The sequence below is a fragment of the Saccopteryx bilineata genome, chromosome 1, assembly GCF_036850765.1.
Source record: "Saccopteryx bilineata isolate mSacBil1 chromosome 1, mSacBil1_pri_phased_curated, whole genome shotgun sequence".
In the NCBI taxonomy this organism is placed as follows: domain Eukaryota; kingdom Metazoa; phylum Chordata; class Mammalia; order Chiroptera; family Emballonuridae; genus Saccopteryx; species Saccopteryx bilineata.
Window position 1 is genome coordinate 145,318,658 of NC_089490.1, and position 21,099 is coordinate 145,339,756.

General features: G+C 48.6%; 1 protein-coding gene across 4 annotated transcripts in view; it reads right to left on the reverse strand.

The window, feature by feature from the left end:
* Window positions 1–12,202: 12,202 nt before the first annotated feature.
* ADGRL1 (adhesion G protein-coupled receptor L1) overlaps window positions 12,203–21,099 on the reverse strand; it is a 45,637-nt gene continuing 36,740 nt past the window's right edge. Inside the window, exons 14-23 of one of the 4 annotated variants that reach the window (XM_066272046.1) lie at window positions 20,582–20,791; window positions 20,274–20,494; window positions 20,062–20,128; window positions 19,565–19,656; window positions 18,864–19,032; window positions 17,138–17,266; window positions 16,857–16,989; window positions 16,647–16,775; window positions 16,459–16,476; window positions 12,203–15,994 (exon numbers count right to left, since the gene is read on the reverse strand). In XM_066272046.1, coding sequence (XP_066128143.1) covers window positions 15,252–15,994; window positions 16,459–16,476; window positions 16,647–16,775; window positions 16,857–16,989; window positions 17,138–17,266; window positions 18,864–19,032; window positions 19,565–19,656; window positions 20,062–20,128; window positions 20,274–20,494; window positions 20,582–20,791 — 1,911 coding nt within the window. In that variant the 3' untranslated portion in view covers window positions 12,203–15,251. The remainder of the gene's footprint in view (window positions 15,995–16,458; window positions 16,477–16,646; window positions 16,776–16,856; window positions 16,990–17,137; window positions 17,267–18,863; window positions 19,033–19,564; window positions 19,657–20,061; window positions 20,129–20,273; window positions 20,495–20,581; window positions 20,792–21,099) is intronic. The other 3 variants (XM_066272049.1, XM_066272047.1, XM_066272050.1) reach the window with 3 other exon arrangements.

Genomic DNA, 21,099 nt, shown 5'->3' on the forward strand with positions numbered 1-21,099 from the left:
TTGTTTCTTTCTGGAGTCTGGACTTTTGGTACTTGATCAGCTCCAATAAATATCTTAGTATTAAGTCTTTAATGAGCTTCCTTGGTAGACAACATTTCACACAAGTTGTCACAGCTCTGCTGCAGGAACTAAGTGCATCCTAGGTCACTCCACTAGGAAGTTTGCACCTGGTTTCCTTCAGACTTTGCCCCATGTGGTTTTTCTCTTGGCTAATTTTGCTTTGCATTCTTTCATTGTAAGAAATCATAGTAATGCAGCCTGACCAGGCGGTGGTGCAGTGGACAGAGTGTCAGACTGGGATGTGAAGGACCCAGGTTCGAAACCCTGAGGTCACCAGCTTGAGCACAGGCTCACCAGCTTGAGCCCAGGGTTGCTGGCTTGAGTGTGGGATCATAGATGTGACCCTAAAGTCGCTGGTTTGAGCCCAAGGTCACTGGCTTGAGCAAGGGGTCACTCACTCTGCTGTACCCCACCCCGGTCAAGGCACATATGAGAAAGCAATCAGTGAACAACTAAAGTGCCGCAACGAAGAATTGATGCTTCTCATCTCTCTCCCTTCCTGTGTTTGTCCCTATCTGATTCTCTCGCTGTCTCTGTCAAAAACTTGAAGAAAAAAAAATAGCCATGCATACAACTATATGCTAAATCCTATGAGTCTTCCTAGAGAATCATTGATCCTGGAGGTGATTTAGGGAACCCTGGCATAGTATCATCCTGACACGGCTAGATCTAGGGGTAAGGCAAGCAAAGCACATAGGGCACAAAATTTGACATGGGTCACTCAAGTGTCCAGGCTGTATTGGCATGATGCTGAGGATGAGTGCCTCCTAAAATTTTCACCCTAGACATTTCTCTTGCCTCACTGTAGTCCCCCCACCCCCACCTTATGAAACTTGCTTTTTTTCATACAATATAATGCTTTTGAGATTTATCTATGTTGATATGTGTATAGCTCTAAAACATTTATTTTCATTGCTAGAAAGCTGTGCTATCTGATGTAGCCACTAACCACAGGTGGCTGAAAAACTTATTTTCCCAGTCACGCTAGCCACATTTTATATGTTTAACCCTTTGAGTAGTGAGTGTTTTTCATGCTCTCTGACCCCCAGGAGCGTGTTTTGTGGGGTTTTTTTCAAAAAATGAAATTAGTTCCTGTTCCAGTTTTATTAACTTAAAATCGTGTTTGCTAACCAGTTTATGAAAACAAGAAGAACATACATTTTCCTTTTTCTAATGTTGCCTTACACATTTTTAAAATAAAAAATTTTGTTATCTCGTACTCTGGATGATCAGGAGACACTAGAATGTACATGAATGTTTATACTATTCAAAGGCTTAATAGGCACCTGTGGCTAGTGGCTACTGCATTGGACAGCATGGGTAAAGAACACTTTCATGATTACAGAAAGTTTTATTGAACAGTATTTATGTACCCATTCACCTCTTGGTTTGTATTTAGGTAGTTTCTAGCTTCTTACTATTACAAACAGTATTACAGTGTTCATTGTTGTATATGTCTTCTTGTGTACACATGCAGAAGTTTCTCTAGGATGCATACCTAGGAGTTGAATTGCTGGGTTATGGGAGTACTCATCTTCACTAAATATTGACAGTTTGCTCTTCAAAATGATCATTCAAGTTTTCACTCCTTTTTTTTTTTTTTTTACAGAGACAGAGAGAGGGATAGACAGGGACAGACAGACAGGAATGGAGATATGAGAAGCATCAATCATTAGTTTTTTGTTGCGTGTTGCAACACCTTAGATGTTCATTGATTGCTTTCTCATATATGCCTTGACCGTGGGCCTTCAGCAGACCAAGTAACCCCTTGCTTGAGCCAGCGACCTTGGGCTCAAGCCAGTGAGCTTTTTGCTCCAACCAGATGAGCCTCCGCTCAAGTTGGAGACCTCGGGGTCTCGAACCTGGGTCTTCTGCATCCCAGTCCGATGCTGTATCCACTGCGCCACCGCCTGGTCAGGCCAAGTTTTCACTCCCACCAATAGTGTTGCTATTGCTCAGTGTTTTTTTTTTGTATTTTTCTGAAGTTGGAAACGGGAGGCAGTCAGACAGACTCCCGCATGCGCCTGACCGGATCCACCTGGCACGCCCACCAGGGGGCAATGCTCTGCCCATCTGCAGTGTCACTCTGTTGCAACCAGAGCCATTCTAGCACCTGAGGCAGAGGCCACAGAGCCATCCTCAGCGCCCGGGCCAACTTTGCTCCAATGGAGCCCTGGCTGCGAGAGGGGAAGAGAGAGACAGAGAGGAAGGAGAGGGGGAGGGGTGGAAAAGCAGATGGGCGCCTCTCCTGTGTGCCCTGGCCAGGAATCGAACCTAGGACTCCTGTACACCAGGCTGATGCTCTACCACTGAGCCAACCGGCCAAGGCCTGCTCAGTGTTCTTATCAACACTTGGTATTGTCAGACTTTTATATTTTTGTCCTTCAGATGGAAATGAATTAGTGGTTTCAGTTTACATTAGTCTGATTATTAGAGAGATTGAGCTAGTTTTATATTAGTCTGATTATTAGAGAGATTAAGCTATTTATTGATTCTTTGCCTTCTGTTAATTACCTGTTCATGTCTTTTCCATTTCCCTGCTGAGTTGTCTTCTCACATCTGAAGTTTGCCTTTTCATTTTTATGGTGACTTTTAATGTTCAGAATTTATTACTTTAATGTCATCAGAATTATCAATCTATATATATTTTGTGGGTTTTTTTTTAATGCCTTGCTTAAGAAATCTTACCCTGAAGTCAATAAGATATCCTACTATATTTTCCTCTGGAAGTTTGACTTTTCATATTTCACTTAAAAAATCTGCCTGGCCTTTATTTTTCTTTACTTTTCCACATGGATAACTAGTTGTCCTAGTTCCATTTATAGACTTGTCCAGTGGTTCTCAAAATGTGATCTTCTGGAGATCCCCAACAGCCTTTTAGGAGACAATGTATATGTGTTATCATGTACATCAGTGGTCCCCAACCCCTGGGCCGCGGACCAGTACCAGTCCATGGGCCATTTGGTACCGTTCGTTCCGCAGAGAAAGAATAAATAAACTTACATTATTTGTTTTATTTATATTTAAGTCTAAACAATGTTTTATTTTTTAAAAATGACCAGATTCCCTCTGTTACATCCATCTAAGACTTACTCTTGACGCTTGCCTCATAAGTTTGACAATTATATTTAAAAGTACCACAGTTTTTACGCCGGTTGCATAATTTTATTTTGTGCATTTATTTGTCCCACAGATAAATGCCAGTCCGTGGAAATATTTTCTGACATTAAACCGGTCTGTGGCCCAAAAAAGGTTTGGGACCACTGATGTACATTATTGGAATAAAAGCAATGGTGGTTAAAACTGCTGGCACCTTAGCAGGAATCAATGAAGTGTCACCAAATGGTAGTAATAATTGTTGTTGTATTCCTCACCACCACACACTCAATGTTAAACAAAATACTTTCATTTCAGAATTTTTTTGAAGAAGCAGTGAAAAGTAGTAATTGTTTAAAGCTTAGCCCTGTTGCAGGTCTTTTTAATATTCTGCAACAGGGTGAAGTGAGGAGTTTGCATAGAGTACTTCTCTCAAATTTTGAAGAATGATGGCAGTTTAGGTAATACAGTGGTCCCTTGTCTATTGTGCCAGGGTTAGCTTCCAGAACCTCCTGCGACAGGCGAAAATCCACGAAGCAGCGACCTTATATTTATTTTATTATTTATATATGTATTTAAGGCTTTATAAACCCTCCCATACTCTTATAAACCTTTACTACACTGTTATTAATTTTTCCCACACTCTTATAAACACTTCCTATGCTCTTAAACACTTTATACACTTTTAAACCTACGTAAAATCTCGTGATATAGTGAAAAATCCGCAATACAAAATTAGATATATATAATTTAAAATCTGCGATACAGTGAGACCGTGAAAAGTGAACTGCGACATGGCGAGGGACTACTGTATACTTGTACAATTGTTTGAGTTGAGGTAAAACTGGTGGGTTTTTTTCATGGAACACCATTTTTACTTGAAAGAATGACAGACTATGGTTACTCAGATTAGGATATTTGGCAGATACTTTCTCAGAAATGAATGAAGAGTCACTGCAAGGACCCAACTGATGGTTGTTGCCAATGATAAAATTCAAGCTTTCAAGCAAAATTTAAACATTTGGGAAACTTTTATTCACCAACATGAATCTGGCAACTTTTCAATATTTAAAAGCTTTTTGATGAGTTCAGTGGTGATATTAACAAATAATGACTTTAAAATATTCTATAGTGAAGTGTAATAACTCAGTAGATTAGTATTTTTTTTTTTTTTTTTTTTTTTTTTACAGAGGCAGAGATAGGGACAGACAGACAGGAACGGAGAGAGATGAGAAGCATCAATCATCAGTTTCTCGTTGCGCGTTGTGACTTCTTAGTTGTTCATTGATTGCTTTCTCACATGTGCCTTGACCATGGGCCTTCAGCAGACCGAGTAACCCCCTGCTGGAGCCAGCGACCGTGGGTCCAAGCTGGTGAGCTCTTTGCTCAAGCCAGATGAGCCCACGCCCAAGCTGGCGACCTCGGGGTCTCGAACCTGGGTCCTTTCGTATCCCAGTCCGACGCTCTATCCACTGCGCCACCACCTGGTCAGGCTAGATCAGTATTTTCAAAAGACCAATCCATGATGTTACAAAATCATGCATAGGGAAAAGACCAATTAAAACTGTAAAGTAGACGAATGGGTTTCAATATAACACAGTAAAAAAGTACATTGATACAATTTAATATTCCACATAGTAACTAACTTTAATACACCACCACTTGTTGAATTTTGGTGTAGTAACACATTGGAATATCCCTAAGTAGCTGAAAGGGCAATATAACACTTCTCTCCTTTACAACTGTGTATCTAAGTGAGGCTGGATTTTCTTCATTACTTCAACCAAAACAGCATATTGCAACATTATTTGCAGAAGCCTATGGGAGAATCCAGCTCTCTTCCATTAAACTTTACAAAAGTGTAAAAACAGTGCTCTTCTTTTCTCTGCTTTGTTTTTAAACAATATATTTTTCATAATTTGGGTTATTTATGTTACCATTTAAATGAGTGGTATGTATCCATTATCATAGTTTCATACAGAGTTTTTTCATTGCCCTGAACTCATCTGTGCTTTGCCTAGTCATCCCCCAATCCTTGTTAATTTTTAAGAGGGTAAAGGGATCCCAGTACCACAAAATTTGAGATCCTCTGGACTATTGTATTCTTTCCCTAGTGATTTATAACCTCTGTCTAGAGCAAGTTTCCATCTAGTCACAGGTCTCTTTTTTGGCCTGTTTGTCTCTTCCTGTGCCAACACCACATCATTTAAAATATTGTCACACTAAAACCAATCTTGGCAGGGCTAGTTTCCCACCTTGTTCTTTCCTTCTTCCAGTTATATTGGTTATTCTTGGTCTTTGTTCTTCCACAGAAAGTAGGGCACACAAATACTTTTTCCTATTACAAAAGTAATATGTGTTTAATGCAAAAACAAAACCAACAGAATTGTGAGGAAGGAAAAGTTACCCACTACTGATAAACTGTTAATATTTTGGTGTATGCTTTATATTCTGCATACACAATTTTATATATATACACACTTTCTGCATATATATGCTATTTTAAAAACCGGGGCAGTTTTTATATCCAGCTTTTTATACTTAGTACTATTATGAATATATTTTCTCATCACTTAATGTTCTACATCATCATTTTAAATTGTTGCATGGTATTCTGTTTGTATTGATGTGCATAATTTATGTGGCTTTTAAAAAAGATTTTATTAGTCCTGGCTAGTTGGCTCGGGTAGAGCGTTGGCCCGGCGTGTGGAAGTCCCAGGTTTGATTCCCGGCCAGAGCACAGAGGAGAAGCGCCCATCTGCTTCTCCACCCTTTCCCCTCTCCTTTCTCTCTGTCTCTCTCCACTCCCTCAGCCAAGGCTCCATTGGAGCAAAGTTGGCGAGGACGCTGAGGATGGCTCCATGGCCTCCGCCTCAGGTGCTAGAATGGCTCTGGTTGCAATGGAGCAACACCTCAGATGGGCAGAGTATTGCCCCCTAGTGGACATGCCAGCTGGATCCTGGTTGGGCACATGTGGAAGTCTGTCTCTCTGCCTCCCTGCTCCTCACTTTAGAAAAATACAAAAAGAAAAAAAAGATTTTATTGATTTTTAGAGAGGAGAAAGGGAGAGGGTGAGAAGCATCAACTCATAGTTGCTTCTCATATGTGCCTCGACCAGGCAAGCCAGGGTTTCGAACTGGTGACCTCAGCATTCCAGGTCAACATTCTACCACTGTGCCACCACAGGTCAGGCTAATTTATGTAACTTCTTATGATGAAATTTTAGATTATTCTTGTGTTTTACTCTTAGAAGTCTGACTACAGCAAATCTTCTTGTCACTGTCTTCATGTACAATTCTTTAGGATCCATTCCCAGAAGGGGACTGGTTGGCTTAACGTGAGTACTTCAATTGTGAGAAGCTGGGATTACTTGGACAAGCCAGAGGGTGATAGAAGGCAATGGGACAGGACAGATAGAAAAGAGTAGCAGTTGCAAAGGTTTTGGTTAAGGAGAGCACAGGTCAAATGAGAAGTGGATTGATATAAATGGGAAGGGAGAAGTCAGCAGAGACCTGTCATCACTGTGGTTTCCATGACTACAGTGTTTGAAAGGATGAGAGAGGAGCAGACTAAGCTTGAAATGTGGGGATGGAGGACTAGCCTCAGCCCAGCTCCCAGGGCTTTCTAAGAATCTGTGGGAGAGATGAGATTTTCTCAAGGGCAGAGGCTCCCAGTGCTTTCAGTTCTTTGGGGATCTGAAGAGACTCTTGTTGCTTTGAATTAAGGACTTCCTTCTGGCTTGACTCCCATAGGTGTGCTCTGGACAGTCTGATTGCTAGCTATGTAGGGACTATCAGAGTGTAGTGCAGTTAGTGGGCATTTCCTCTGACTTGGGGAGCCAGATTGTCAGGCCTCCTTTATTGTGTGCCAAGTGGGGTTGACAGTCATTGATGGGGAGCAGACAACTGCAGCTGTGTGCAGATAGCCCTAGAAGCAGCCCTGGGATCGGAAGACCAGCATGGAGGCCTGGTCCAGCTCTTTTTTATTAGCTCAGTGAATGCAGGTACATTCTCTAACCATGTGGGGAAGTTCTCTAAACTCTCTGGGTTTCAGTTTCTGCAGCTGTAAATGGGGCCAAGTAACACCTGTCTCACTTTACTAGGTTGTTGAAAGGATTAAATTGATAGCATATGTAAAACAGCATCAAGGTGTAGGCCAGGGGTCCCCAAACTTTTTACACAGGGGGCCAGTTCACTGTCCCTCAGACCATTGGAGGGCCAGACTATAAAAAAAACTATGAACAAATCCCTATGCACATATCTTATTTTAAAGTAAAAAACAAAACAAAACAAAACACAAAACAGGAACAAATACAATATTTAAAATAAAGAACAAGTAAATTTAAATCAACAAACTGACCAGTATTTCAATGGGAACTATGCTCCTCTCACTGACCACCAATGAAAGAGGTGCCCCTTCCGGAAGTGCAGCAGGAGGCCGGATAAATGGCCTCAGGGGGCCGCATGTGGCCCACGGGGCCATAGTTTGGGGACCCCTGGTGTAGGCACTGTGAACTTGCTTAGTAATCTTATTTGAGTAAGTCATTTAATCACTCTAACCTCAGTTTTCTCATCTGATAAATAGGGATAATATATACCTTCTGACAACTTAATGAAACGAAATGTAATAAACAGCTTTGAAATAATAAATCTCAATATAAATGTTATTCCTGCACACATGCAAATTGATGCCACTAGCAACTGAGGGTTGTCTGGCCCAGCAGATTGCTACTGTGTGTACGGTAGGGAAGGATGTATGTAGGGCTGGGGAGAGTAAAGGACACAAAGTCAGAAGAACATGACGTTTTGTGAAATCTCATCTTAGCCCTGGCCGGTTGGCTCAGCGGTAGAGCGTCGGCCTAGCGTGCGGAGGACCCGGGTTCGATTCCTGGCCAGGGCACACAGGAGAAGCGCCCATTTGCTTCTCCACCCCTCCGCCGCGCTTTCCTCTCTGTCTCTCTCTTCCCCTCCCGCAGCCAAGGCTCCATTGGAGCAAACATGGCCCGGGCGCTGGGGATGGCTCTGTGGCCTCTGCCCCAGGCGCTAGAGTGGCTCTGGTCGCAACATGGCGACGCCCAGGATGGGCAGAGCATCGCCCCCTGGTGGGCAGAGTGTCGCCCCTGGTGGGCATGCCGGGTGGATCCCGGTCGGGCGCATGCGGGAGTCTGTCTGACTGTCTCTCCCTGTTTCCAGCTTCAGAAAAATGAAAAAAAAAAAAAGAAATCTCATCTTAGGCCAGGGTTTTATTTCAAAATAAGACCATGAGGTCAAAGTCATATATAGTTAAATTTAACTAGCCTTAAAAGTCCTGAATTGGCTCACAGGGCATCTCTCAGTAAATCCAGTGGAATCAGTTTATTTTCCAGCATAGGAACAGATTTTTGCCTTTTCTTGGGTTGGGCACCAGCTAAAGTGTTGAATTTAGGTTTCAGGGCCATGCTGAATTGAAAACTTAGCATCACACAGTAAGAGAGAGCAGTTGAGAGATTGGCACATTTACAGCTCCCATCATTCATAGCTCTCATCTCAGGCCCACTCTGGGTCTTATGTCCAAGTCAATATTCTATTCTTTAACAAATATTTATTGATCACCTACTGTGTGCCAGGTGCTATGGTAGACAGGTTTTTTCAGCAGTGAAAAAACATTCTATATTACCTTTTAGTTGGGGAGGCAGATAATAAATAAGCCAAAATATACTTAGTTTATGAAGCGGAAGCACTGTGGGAGACAAACAGAGCAAGATCAGGGTAAGATAGTGCTGGAATGGCCAATAGCAGTTTAAAAGGAGTAACCTGCCTGACCAGGCGGTGGCACAGTGGATAGAGCGTCGGACTGGGATGCAGAAGGACCCAGGTTCGAGACCCCGAGGTCACCAGCTTGAGCGTGGGCTCATCTGGCTTGAGCAAAAAGCTCACCAGCTTGGACCCAAGGTTGCTGGCTCCAGCAAGGGGTTGCTTGGTCTGCTGAAGGCCCATGGTCAAGGCACACATGAGAAAGCAATCAATGAACAACTAAGGTGTCGCAGGGCGCAACGAAAAACTGATGATTGATGCTTCTAATCTCTCTCCGTTCCTGTCTGTCCCTGTCTATCCTTCTCTCTGACTCTCTCTCTGTCTCTGTAAAATAAATAAATAAATAAAAATTAAAATTCTTAAAAAAAAAAGGAGTAACCTGCTGGGAAGCTCTGATTTGCATAAGCCCTGCTGGAACAGCCAGTGCAAAGGCACTGAGGCAGGTGAAGGATGCCAGCATGTTTGTGGATGAGGAGCACAGTGTGGCTGCCATGGAAGGAAGGAGGAGGGGAGCCGTGGGGATGAGATCTGAGGGCAGGGGTTGGGAACCTATGACTCACGAGCCAGATGTAGCTCTTTTGATGGCTGCATCTGGCTCGCAGACAAATCTTTAATAAAAAATAATAATAACATTAAAAATATAAAACATTCTCATGTATTACAATCCACTCATTTCCTGCCGCTCATGTTCATGGTTGCGGGTGGCTGGAGCCAATCACAGCTGTCCTCCAGGACAACACCAAATTTTTATTGGATAATGCGTAATGTACACGGGTTGTTGTATGGCTGTCATGGAATTATATTTTAAAATATGTGGCGTTCATGGCTCTCTCAGCCAGAAAGTTTCCCGACCCCTGCTGTAGGGCCTTGTTGGCCATTGTGCTGACTTTGGCTTTTCATATGGACAAGAGAGGCAGCCATTGGATAGTTTTGAGCAGAGGAGGGACAAAATATGCTTACTGAGGTCACTCTGGTTTCTGTTGAGAAAAACCTGAAGAAGGACAAGGGGGACTGTGGCAGTGGTCCTGGTTGCAAGGTTGGCTTGAACCAAAATAGTGAGAATTAGTTAATACTGGATATTTTAACATTAGAACTGCCATTGCATTTACTGTCAGAATAGACTTGGAGTATGAAACAAGGAAATGAGTTCAAGAGAAGTTTCAAGGGTTTTAGCCTGAGTTTTGGAATCGGCTTGCCATTAATTGAGGCGGGAAAGCATTTGGAAGGAGCTGGAGAGTGGTGGTCAGGAACTGGGTTTAGGGCAGATTAAGTTCAAGATCCTACCAGACACTCTCAGGGGTAGCTATAGAATGGGATATTGGATGGATATAAATCTGGAGTTCAATGTAGAAGTTTAGACCAGAGCTCTATATTCAGGACTCATCAGCACATAGATAGCATTTAAAACCAGGAGATAGGTCTGACCTGTGGTGGCGCAGTGGATAAAGCATTGATCTGGAATGCTGAGGTCCCGGTTTGAAACCCTGGGCTTTCCCGGTCAAGGCGCATATGAAAAACAAATACTACAAGTTGATGCTTTCTGCTCCCTCAATTTCTCTCTCTCCTCTCTCTAAAATCAACAAATAAAGCCTTTAAAAACAACAACAACCATGAGATGGGACAAGTTCTCCCAGAATAGGTAGGGGAAAAGTCCAAGGCTGAGTGAGCTCTTGGCCTTGCCAACATTAAGAGGTCAAGAGATGAGCAGGAGCCTGACCAGGAGGTGGTGCAGTGGATAGAGCGTCGGACTGGGATGCGGAGGACTCAGGTTCGAGACCCCGAGGTTGCCAGCTTGAGTGTGGGCTCATCTGGTTTGAGCAAAGCTCACCAGCTTGGACCCAAAGTCGCTGACTCGAGCAAGGGGTCACTCGGTCTGCTGAAGGCCTGCGGTCAAGGCACATATGAGAAAGCAATCAATGAACAACTAAGGAGCTGCAACAAAGAATTGGTATTTCTCATCTTTCTCCCTTTCTGTCTGTCTGTCCCTATCTGTCCCTCTCTCTGACTCTGTCACCACAAAAAAAAGAAAAAAAAGAAAAAAGAAGAAGATGAGCAGGAACCAGCCACCAAGACTGGGAAGGAGTGGTTGGGGAGTTGGGAAGAGAAACAGGGGAGTGTGATGTCCTGGATGCAGGTGTTGAGGACAGAGGGACATGGAGGGAAGATGCTTTAGCTGTTTGTGGTCATTTCTCTGAGCACTGGCGGTTCTATTTGAGAATGTGAAATACACATAATTTAATTTCATTGTGTTGTCACTTTCAAAAAAGTACCATTTCGGGCCCTGGCCAGTTGGCTCTGCGGTAGAGCGTCAGCCTGGCGTGCGGGGGACCGGGGATCGATTCCCGGCCAGGGCACATAGGAGAAGCGCCCATTTGCTTCTCCACCCCCCCTTCCTCTCTGTCTCTCTCTTCCCCTCCCGCAGCCAAGGCTCCATTGGAGCAAAGATGGCCCGGGCGCTGGGGATGGCTCCTTGGCTTCTGCCCCAGGCACTAGAGTGGCTCTGGTCACGGCAGAGCGAGGCCCCAGAGCATCGCCCCCTGGTGGGCAGAGCGTCGCTCCTGGTGGGCGTGCTGGGTGGATCCCGGTCGGGCGCATGCGGGAGTCTGTCTGTCTGTCTCTCCCCGTTTCCAGCTCCAGAAAAATACACCCCCCCCAAAAAACAAACAAACAAACAAAAAAAAAACACCTGCTCCTGCATTTGGATGATTCCACTTACATTGGCTGAGAGTGTGACCTGGGTCACATCACTTGATGTTCCTGGTCCTTCCTCCATTTCTTCATTTGTAAGAACAGTTACAAAAAAGAAAAAAAAAAGTACCATTTCGGTAGTGTGTGGGACTCTAGGAATGAGACAAGCAGTGTAAAATTCCCGTGCTTGCCCTAATAGAGCCTGTGGACACATGCCAAGAAGGGCTTCTTTAGACACATGACAGAGTTATCTGACAGAGACTCTTGGGTATGCATCCAGGTGCTGTAAGCCTGTTTCCCTGTCTCTAAAATGGAGTTCTAATAACCTTCACCCACCCTAGAGTGTTTATGAGGATTCAAAGAAAAACTGCGCCTGAATTGCTGCTCAGCCAGGCCCAGGAACCTATCACGTTCTGGGTAGGTTCTGACTCTGGGCCTCTGCCGTGGGTTCTCAGTGTTGCAGTGCGGATTTCTCATGGTGCCAGAGCCTCATGTGGATGCCCTGTGCAGATCCCCTCACCTGTTTCTCATCCCCCCTTCCCCAGTAAGTCACACCACTCTGGTCATTCCAAGAAATCTTACTTTCTTTATTTTTTTTTGACTCAACAATTTTTTAAAACTTTTTTTCTGAAACGTTCTTGTTATGAGCCTTTTGTTTTTTTTCTCGTTAAATGCACTCGACCCAAAATTGGTTTGGCATATCGAAAAGGAGACCAAGGAGGGACTGGGGGCATGGAGGGGGTGAAGGCCCGAATGGACAGAAATTGAGGGTGAGAGAACACAGAGACAGTTAAAAACAGGGAAAAAGGTGGAGACATAGAGAGAAAAGAAGGCAGGGGTAACTAAAAAGGAAAGAAGAAAAAACTAAGAGAAAAATAACAAGATTAAGAAGCAAACGAATTCAGGAGCCCAAGCAAGGGAATAGGAGAGGAAACCAAGACCCTTCCTTCTCTATACCGTCCCAGCTGGGGGGGAGGGGGTATCAAGGCACCAGGTCTGGTTGGGGTGGGGGGATGGACACCTGGGCTCTCGGTGGTGGCTTTGCACTGTTGCATTGATGTTTAGCCCTATTAGGGGCCCTGCCACACAGCTTTGTGGCCTAGTACTTCACCTTGGTGATTCAGTTAGAATGGGAACCAAGGGACCCACTGCACCCTCTCTCCCCGATTGTCAGTGTCTGGAGATAAAAAGAGGGCTGGGCAGGGGAGAGGATGAGGGACTCCTTGCATGCCTTCAGTCCCCCTGGAAACATTCTCACCCTGCCAACTCTTCCAGCCCTCTTGCTGGTGTCAGAGGCAGCCTCTGGCTCTAGCTCCTTCATCTACCCTTGTCTACCACCAGCTCTTCACAGACCTCCAGCTACCCCTCCCACAGTGGAGCTTCTGGCCTCCTGAAGCTAAGGCAGACCATGGAGCTGACTCCTGACCTCTGCACAGAGCCATCTGGGCAAGATCATCCCCATCCTTACTTCTCTTCCAGGTCCAGACTCACCCGTGGGTCTTCTGGTGAAAGGCGTTAAGTATCCCTTCCAGAAATGGAACCCAGCACTGCCTTCTCCCCACAGCTGTCCCCCTGCACAGGACAAACCACCATCTTTGGTCTGACCCCTTCTCCCCTAATGGGGACAAGCCAGCCCCAGTTCCCCAGAAGGGAGGGGCTTTCTAGCAGCACAAAGGGCCCCTCCAGCCACCTACCTGTCCCTTTTCCCTAGTTCCTCCCTAAAGCCCCTCCCCCTTAACCCAAAGAAGTTCATGGCAGCAGCAGGCTGAGACCCAAAGATGTTTGAAAACTCATGGCACTTGTGAGAAAAGAGGAAGGGGCAAGAGACACGGAGGAGACAGAGAAGAGGTGGAGGGCCACCCCTGGGGAAATGGCAATTATGGGGCTTGGTAGGTGTGGCAATGGGACTATGCTACCCCCGAGTTTGGGGGGGGGTCTGGGAGGTCCAGGGAGACAGGCTAGAGAGGATGGGGCCAGAAGAGGTACTTAGGAGACATCCCAAGCCTGATACTTTCAGGGTCTGCAGGCTTGGGGTTAAGTCCCCAGAACATGGGTATCCTGACTACAGGCTTTGCCTCCCCTGTAGGGGGTGTAGGGTAGGGAAGGTGATCTCTCACCTTTGTGCCCCATACCATCCCCACCATTCCCAGCCCTTCCTCAGTCACATCAAACCCTGCTGCTCTCATTTTCCTCCCCCCATCAACCTCTCTAGGCAGGAAATCAGCCCCTCATCCTTCATCCCTGGCCGAGTTCCAAAAGCAATACACAAGAGGCAGGAACTCAAAGGGACAGCGCAGCCATCTTGGCAAAAGCCTCTTTGGGTGTGAGGGGTGCCTCCCCCGGGCCAGTGGGGAGGAAAGGGGGAGACAGGTCCCAGATCCTGGGGCAGGCAGTGAGGTACATACCCCAGGAGGGCTGGCTGACTGATGCCAGGAACAGGTAGAGCAAGGAAGGAACAGAAATGGGTGCCAGGAAGTTAACGGGTTCTTTGTTTCACTGTTGCTTCTAGATTTTTTTTTTTTCCTTTTTTTGTCTCTGGATCGTAAAAAGCTGCTCTGGCAGCCTGCCCACCCGGCTGGGGATGCACACATACACAGAAAAGTCCTGGCTGCCAGGGCCCAGCAGCACCGCTCTGCTTCAGAGAAAGCCCCGGCCGGCTGGGCCGCAGGCTCCTGGTGGCTTCAAGTGATTTTTTTTTTTTGTCTTTTCCATTTCGTTTAAATATTTACAGCAATGGGGGAGGAGAGAGGAAGGGAAAGAGCACCCCCTAGAGAAAGACCCAAGCCCAGAACCCACTCCCCAGGGAGATCCAGACCCAAAATCTGTTCCCCAGATAGCCAAGCCCACAAGGACTGGAAGTGCCCAAATATGGCCACCCTGTGGGCTGGCAGCCCTCGGGGAGTTGTGCTTCATCAGGAGTCGCCCCAAGGGAGGGGGTTATTGGGTGCACTTGAGGACGGCTGAAGGGGCAAGCTTGCTGGGGAGACAGGGACTAAGAGCAGAGAGAAGGAGCTTCAGAGAAAATTCAGCCTTTAAACCAACAGCTACCAATGCCCATTCCTCTAGCCCTGAGGCTATTTCCTGGGCCAGAGGCCCTCCTGGTCTCCAGGGAGCAGGGAACAGCAGTGCAGGAGGAACCTGTCTGCCTGTCCCTCTGCCCCCAGTGCTTCCTCGGGGTACAGCCAGCATTTCTGGCTGCAGAAAGAGGAGCAGCTGACAGGTTCCATCCAGCAGGGCTTTTGGCCCAGGGTTACCAAAGCCCTCATTTCCCTCCAGCAGGTAAGGTAGGAAGAGTAGGGGGAGAGGGAAGTCAAGAGTGGGTTGCACACTTCCAATTTCTCCTTCCTCATTCCCCTGGGGATTTCTTATTTCCTCCTTGGGGCACTTCCCTCAAATCCAGCTGGTGTGTGTGGCTGGTGGGGAAACCCTGTCTGTGAACCCTGAACCTCAGGTTGCCACACCAGAGCCCCCAAGGTGCCTAGAGGGCCCTCAGACAAGGGATGTTTAGAGAGTGGCCCACCGGCCATTGCCTCCTTCAGTCTCCCTCTCCCACCAGAGCCCTGTCCAGGGTGCCCTCCCTGGCCTGGGCTACCAGCCCCTGGTCCATGAGGTCCCTCAGAGGCTGGTGACCAGCTGCATCTGCCCATCCCCATCAGGCCCTGGCCCCTCAAGGCCCGGGGCTGCCAAATAGCCTTCATGGCTGGGCCGCCGCACCTGATAGTAGCCCTGCAGGGGGTTTCGGGCCACCAGGGCTGGTGGGCGTGAGGTGTAGTAGATTTCAGGGGGCACTGGAGGCGCAGGGGGGGGTGGGGGTAGAGCTTCGCTGGGCCCCTCTGGGCTGCTGTCCGGGTAGGAGGGTGAGTCCCGCAGGTTGGCCCCACTGGCATAGAGGGAGTCCCGGCCTGGAGGGGAGGACAGGGGCCGGCTGGTGGCCCCGTCCTCTGCCGTGCAGCTCTCCGACTCGTCCAGATCACTCTGGTACAGCACCGACTGGGCCCGGGGCAACAGCAGAGGCTCCTCCAGGGCCTTGTAGAGAAGTTCAATCTCCGCCCGGTCAGCACCCCCGGGCCCACCTGCCTCTTCCTCATTTCCACCCCCTGGCACAGGTGGCACAGGGGGCTCATGTGGTGGAGGGCCCTTGGCCCCACTGCTGCTGCCCCGCAGGTTGTTGTGTACCAGCTCCGAGATAATCATCTTCTCAAAGGCAGCAGCATCTGCAAGGTTCCGGCCTCGGGGTGGCTCAGGTGCCCCGTCCCCTGGAGGGAAATCTCCACTTCTCAAGGAGTAACTGTTGTTGAAGTTGCCGTTGAGGGGCAGCGTGTCCATGCCGCAGGCTTCTCGGCCTCCCAAGGGGTGTTCTGCAGGCAGAAGGGGGCTGCTCAGGAGGGCAAGGCAATAAGGATGCAGGCCACGTGGAGTAAGAGTGCTGGGTTTACCCTGCCCCTCGGACTGGGGTCTTCCATTCCTTCTTCTCCTCACTAACACTGGGGACACCCACCATGGAGGCTGGTGGAGGCAGGTGAAGACCAGTTTCCCCTGAATCCCCTCTGAGCTGGCAGCTCAGAGTCTTAGCAGTGTGAGTAAACCTGAGTGATTGGGCCCACTCCCTGTGCTCTGACCCTCATAACCTTCATTCCCACCTGAGGCCTAAATGTGACACCAGCCAGTTGCCAAGCCAGAGGCTGTGCGCGCATGTGTGTGTATGTGTACTGAGGGCAGAGGAAGCACCCTGAGTTCTCCTTCCTAAGTAAATAAGGCTATTTACTTCCACTGTCTCCTTCCCCTCCCAGCTCAGAAATGTTATCAGGGAAGTCACACTTACTGGGTTCCCGGTAGCTCCCTGCAGGTGCCAGCCAGGAGGGAAAAGAAAGAAGGTAAGTGGGCTTGTAATGCTGAGTCCATGCTCCAGTTCAGGAGGTACGAGGATACCCCAAGTGAAGACCTTGGGATGCAGACCCCACACTCCTGGACCTAGGCTGTTCCCCTCTCCCAGCACTAGAGTATTCTCACCTGGGGAATTGAAGACAGGGGGTGAGGAGGGATTGAAGCCCACTGACTCAGCAATGAGGGTGTTATAGGGGCTAGTGCCCCCACGGGGCTGCAGCACAGGGTTGGTCAACAGGTGGTTCCCCATGGTACCTGCCCAGAAGGTCAGAGGTCACAAGGTGGCCTGGAGACACAGACCAGGACTGGAACCTGGGATAAGGGATGCTATCTCACCTCGATTCAGGGTGGGGGTGCTGTTGATGTCTCCTGCCATGAAGGAGGATTCTGTCTGTTTCCTCACGGTGTCATTCCACATCCTCCTGATTCGGCTCTGGGGACATAGCCCAGACATGATGGGGCCCTCAAGCTGCCCACCCCCCAGGATCTTTCTGAGACCAGTTGCCTGATGAGTACCACCAGGGACCTGGGCTGAGCACTGACCCGCCTCTGGGGCTCTTGGGTCCAACACTCAGCCCCAGGGAGGCCTGCCTGGTGTCCAGCCCCAGCTCAGATACCTGGGTCCCTGTGTAGTAGCGGGTGTTGCTCCGCATGGCTGAGGTCTTAAGTGAGCCGTGAGCACCCCCAGGTGGGGAACGGATGCAGCAGTAGGAGTGTCGCAGGCACTTGCTATACTCCTTATGCACCTGTGAGGCGGGAGGACAGGCACCACCTCAGGAATCCAGAGACCAAGCTATGGGCAAGCATCAGAAACCTGTCCTGTCCTCCAGCAGACACCCAGGTACTCTCTCTCCTCAGGCTCATCTTTCTTTCTCCACCTCCACCATAGTTTCTCATCCATTCATTGACTCACAGCTCTTTAATGAGTATCCTTTATGTGTCAGGCCTGGTGTAAGCCTTGGGGATAGTCAGAACAAATCAGACACAAAGCCCTACCGCTCAGAGCTGCTATTTTAGTTGATGGAGACATAACATAGATGCAAAACATCAGTACATAATGTAGGATGTCTGATGGTGTTAAGATGCCACAAAGGGACCTATGGCTAGGAAGGGGGTTTGGCAGTTCTGGAGATGAGGGATGGTGATGGTTTGCAGATTTCAAATAGATTAGGGGAGGCCTCACTGAGATGCAGACATTTCAGCAAAGACTTGAGAGAAATATGAAATAAGGCAGCGGGCCCTGTGGATATCTGGGGAGGAGCAGGGGACAAGCCCTGAAGAGGGTCTATGTCTAGGTGTCTGACGGCAGAGGGCACAGCTGGTGGGGAGGAAGGGAAAGGAGGACCCTGGTCAGACGGTGTGGGCCTAGGAGCTCATATAAGGATGTCATTGTCCCTGTGTGTCCAATGGGGGCCACCAGTTTTGAGGGGAGGAGGGATACAGTCAGCCTTGTAGGACTCTGATCGCTGCCTCCTTCATCTCCAACCTTAGCCACCCACCTCACTGCCCCCTAGACTAACAACAGTCTGACAGGTACCCCCAACTCCACACTGCCCTCAGGACCAAGCACACAAATGTCTTGGCTCAGTTTCCACACCTTGAGTCTTGTACGCGCTGTATGCCCCTCTACGTTCCTCTGGTTCTGTTACTGCCTTCATTTACTTACGATAAAGATTCAGCCCTGCCGGCTGGCACAGTGGATAGAGTGTCGGTCCAGCGTGCAGATGTCCCGGGTTCAAGCCCCAGTCAGGGTGCACATGAGAGGTGACCGTTGGCTTCTCTTCCCTTCCCTCTCCCCAACCTTCCTATCTGGCAGCTAGTGGCTTGATTGGTTAAGTGTCAACCCCAGGCACTGAGGTAGTTCATTTGATTTGAGCATTATCCCCAAATGGGGGTTGCTGGGTGGATCCAGGTCGGGGTACATGTGGGAATTTGTCTATCTCCCCTCCCCTCATTTAAAAAAATGTATATATATACACACACATGTTGGGGGAAAAATAGATATATTTTTCCCCAAACACATTTATTTAAAAAGGAAACTTTCTATCACTATAAAACTCGTAGTTCATCCCGTAACTATTGAAGCAGGAAATTTTGTTTGGATGGTGCCCAGAGTCATCCCCATTCTGCACGCCTGCTCCATGCCCCACATCCTGGGAGAGCCCCTGTCACATCCCAAAACCACCCTTATTTCTGCTCTTCCAGTCCCCTCTATCCTGCTCTTTTCCAGAGCCCTCTTCATCCCTGGCTAACCCCTCCCTGATGCTGAGCCTGTGCTCCCCTGCAGCAGACAAAGGCCACAGCCGAAGGCAGCAGGTGCCTGGGCTTCCTCCCTGACCTCACCTTCTTCTGTAAGGCGCAGTGAAAGACAAAGATGAAGACCCCCTGAAAGGCGTTGAAGGTGGTGAAGAGATAGGCCATGACCACGGACTCTTTGTTGATGAAGAGGAGGCCGAAAGCCCAGGTGAGGCCCAGCAGGAAGAGCAGCGCGATGGCCCCCAGGGCCCAGGATCTGGGTTGGGGAGGGAGAGGGGCAGGGACATCAAAGTCACTGCCAGTGGAGATGCCTGCTTGACTGACCTCTTTGGGCCTGGATACTGTCTGCAGAGACCTATGGGTGAGCACCTCTGGGCAGTGGTCTACCCAGCAACACTTCCACCCAGCTTGGGCTAAGGGGCATGCAGAGGTGGGGGCTCGGGGTTTGCGAATAGTAAGTCATTTCCCTGCATCCTTTATCCTTTTGGTCATATTTCCAGACCTTTAAACTATCTTTTGCTGCCTATTTCTCTTTAAGTTGCCTTGAAATAGACTTATTTTCTGAATTCTGCCTTGCTCTTAGCAATTATGTTTCCCGAACCACAGGCTGAATGTGCTTAATACCAAGTATTTTAATATTCACTAAATAGATATATAACAAGCACAATAAAACACCATCTTTGTCCTTAATTCGCATTGTGTGGCACTAGAAGTGGCAGCACATTTTATAGAGAGGCTGGGCCGGTGTGGGGTTTTAGGGGCCAGGGGTACAGGGAGGGGTTGCTTACTTAATGTTGTCAAGGCGACTTGAGTCAGGCTTCAGCACTGAGGAGCTACGGATCATCTTGTGCAGGGTCACCATGAGGAATACCAGGTTCACCTGGGGGCAGGACAAGGGGAGGGGCTTTGCTAGGGTTGCTCTTCCTGCTGGTGTGAGCTCCTGGCCAAGTGTCAACCTAGACCCCCTTCTTCAGGGCCTCCTCTACTGGTTGGTGTACCTGCCCCTCAGGTACTCGACAACTGGTATAACTGTCTGTTAACCGGGCTCCCACTGCTGGGAGGATGGGGCTCTCAGCCTGATACAGAGCACAGGCTAAAATCACAGCTGCTGGACAGATGGACCTCAGTGCTGGAGCCTGCAGACCCACTGTGCTCCTGTCCTCTTTGCTGGCTGTTCAGTTCCTATGGTTTCCAAGGGCTTGGGGAGATTGGGGGTGCTCAGAGACATGTCTAGCCTGGATAAAGGGTGGAGATGCAGTATCAGGGATATCACCTTCCAGCTTACCACAATAACAAAGGAGACAGGCCCAATGAAGCTCCAGATGAAATAATTATCCACTCGGAGCCAGCAACTATAAAGGAAGCAGGGCCAGGTAGAGAGAGGCAGTGGGGGGCCCCTCCCTCCAACCCCAGGAGCCCAGTGCCCCAAGCGTCCTCCTGTTTAGCAAGGAATCAGACAGGAGGAGAGATGGGGGTAGGGGACCCTGTGGCACTCACGCCTTCTCGGTGCCGTAGCTGCGGTAGTCAATGGCAGCTGCAATGCCTACCACCAAGGCTGGGAAGCAGTAGCCACCCAGGTAGTAGTACTTGGTGCGGGAGTACTCGCTCTCAAACACCTCCACCAGCAGCAGATAGAGGTGCACACCCTCTAGACACAGCCAGGAGAAGGCAGCCAGGAAGAAGTAGTGCAGCAGACCGGCAAAGATGGGGCAGGCAATCTAGGGGCAAAAGCACCACAGATGAAGAGCTGCCCAGCCAGATGGCCTCTCTCCCCTCCCCCCACGCCTACCTTGTGCCTGGCCTACCTCATACTGAGTCTTGTCTATGCCAACTAGGAAGAGCAGCTCAGCCAGGAAGAGGTTGATACACAGGTTCTTGTGGATGGTATTGCGGTCGGTCTGCAGCCCCCGCAGGAAGCAGAAGGTGGAGATGCAGATGGCTAGGCAGACCAGGGAGATCACGATGCCCACCCAGGTGATGACTGACAGCAGCAGCTCGTTGATACGGCCCTGGTACTGGGGGACAGCAGAGGATAAGCTCAGTACCCTTGGCCTTACATACGGCCAGGCTCATCCTGGCCGCAGCTAAGTGCCAGCTGGGGACAAGGCTGCAGGCCACAAGCACTTCTGGTGCAGCCCCCTCCCCACTGGCCTTCAACCCCGCACCAGCCAACTCACTGGCCCCCAACCCTCTGCAGGTGGCACGCTCACTTCCTTATGCTCTGGAAGGTGGGTGGAGAGATGACAAAGGTGACACCAACTTGCTTCTCCATAGTGCCTTGGGAGAAGGTGGGACTGTGACCAGAGAGAACCAGATGTGTGGC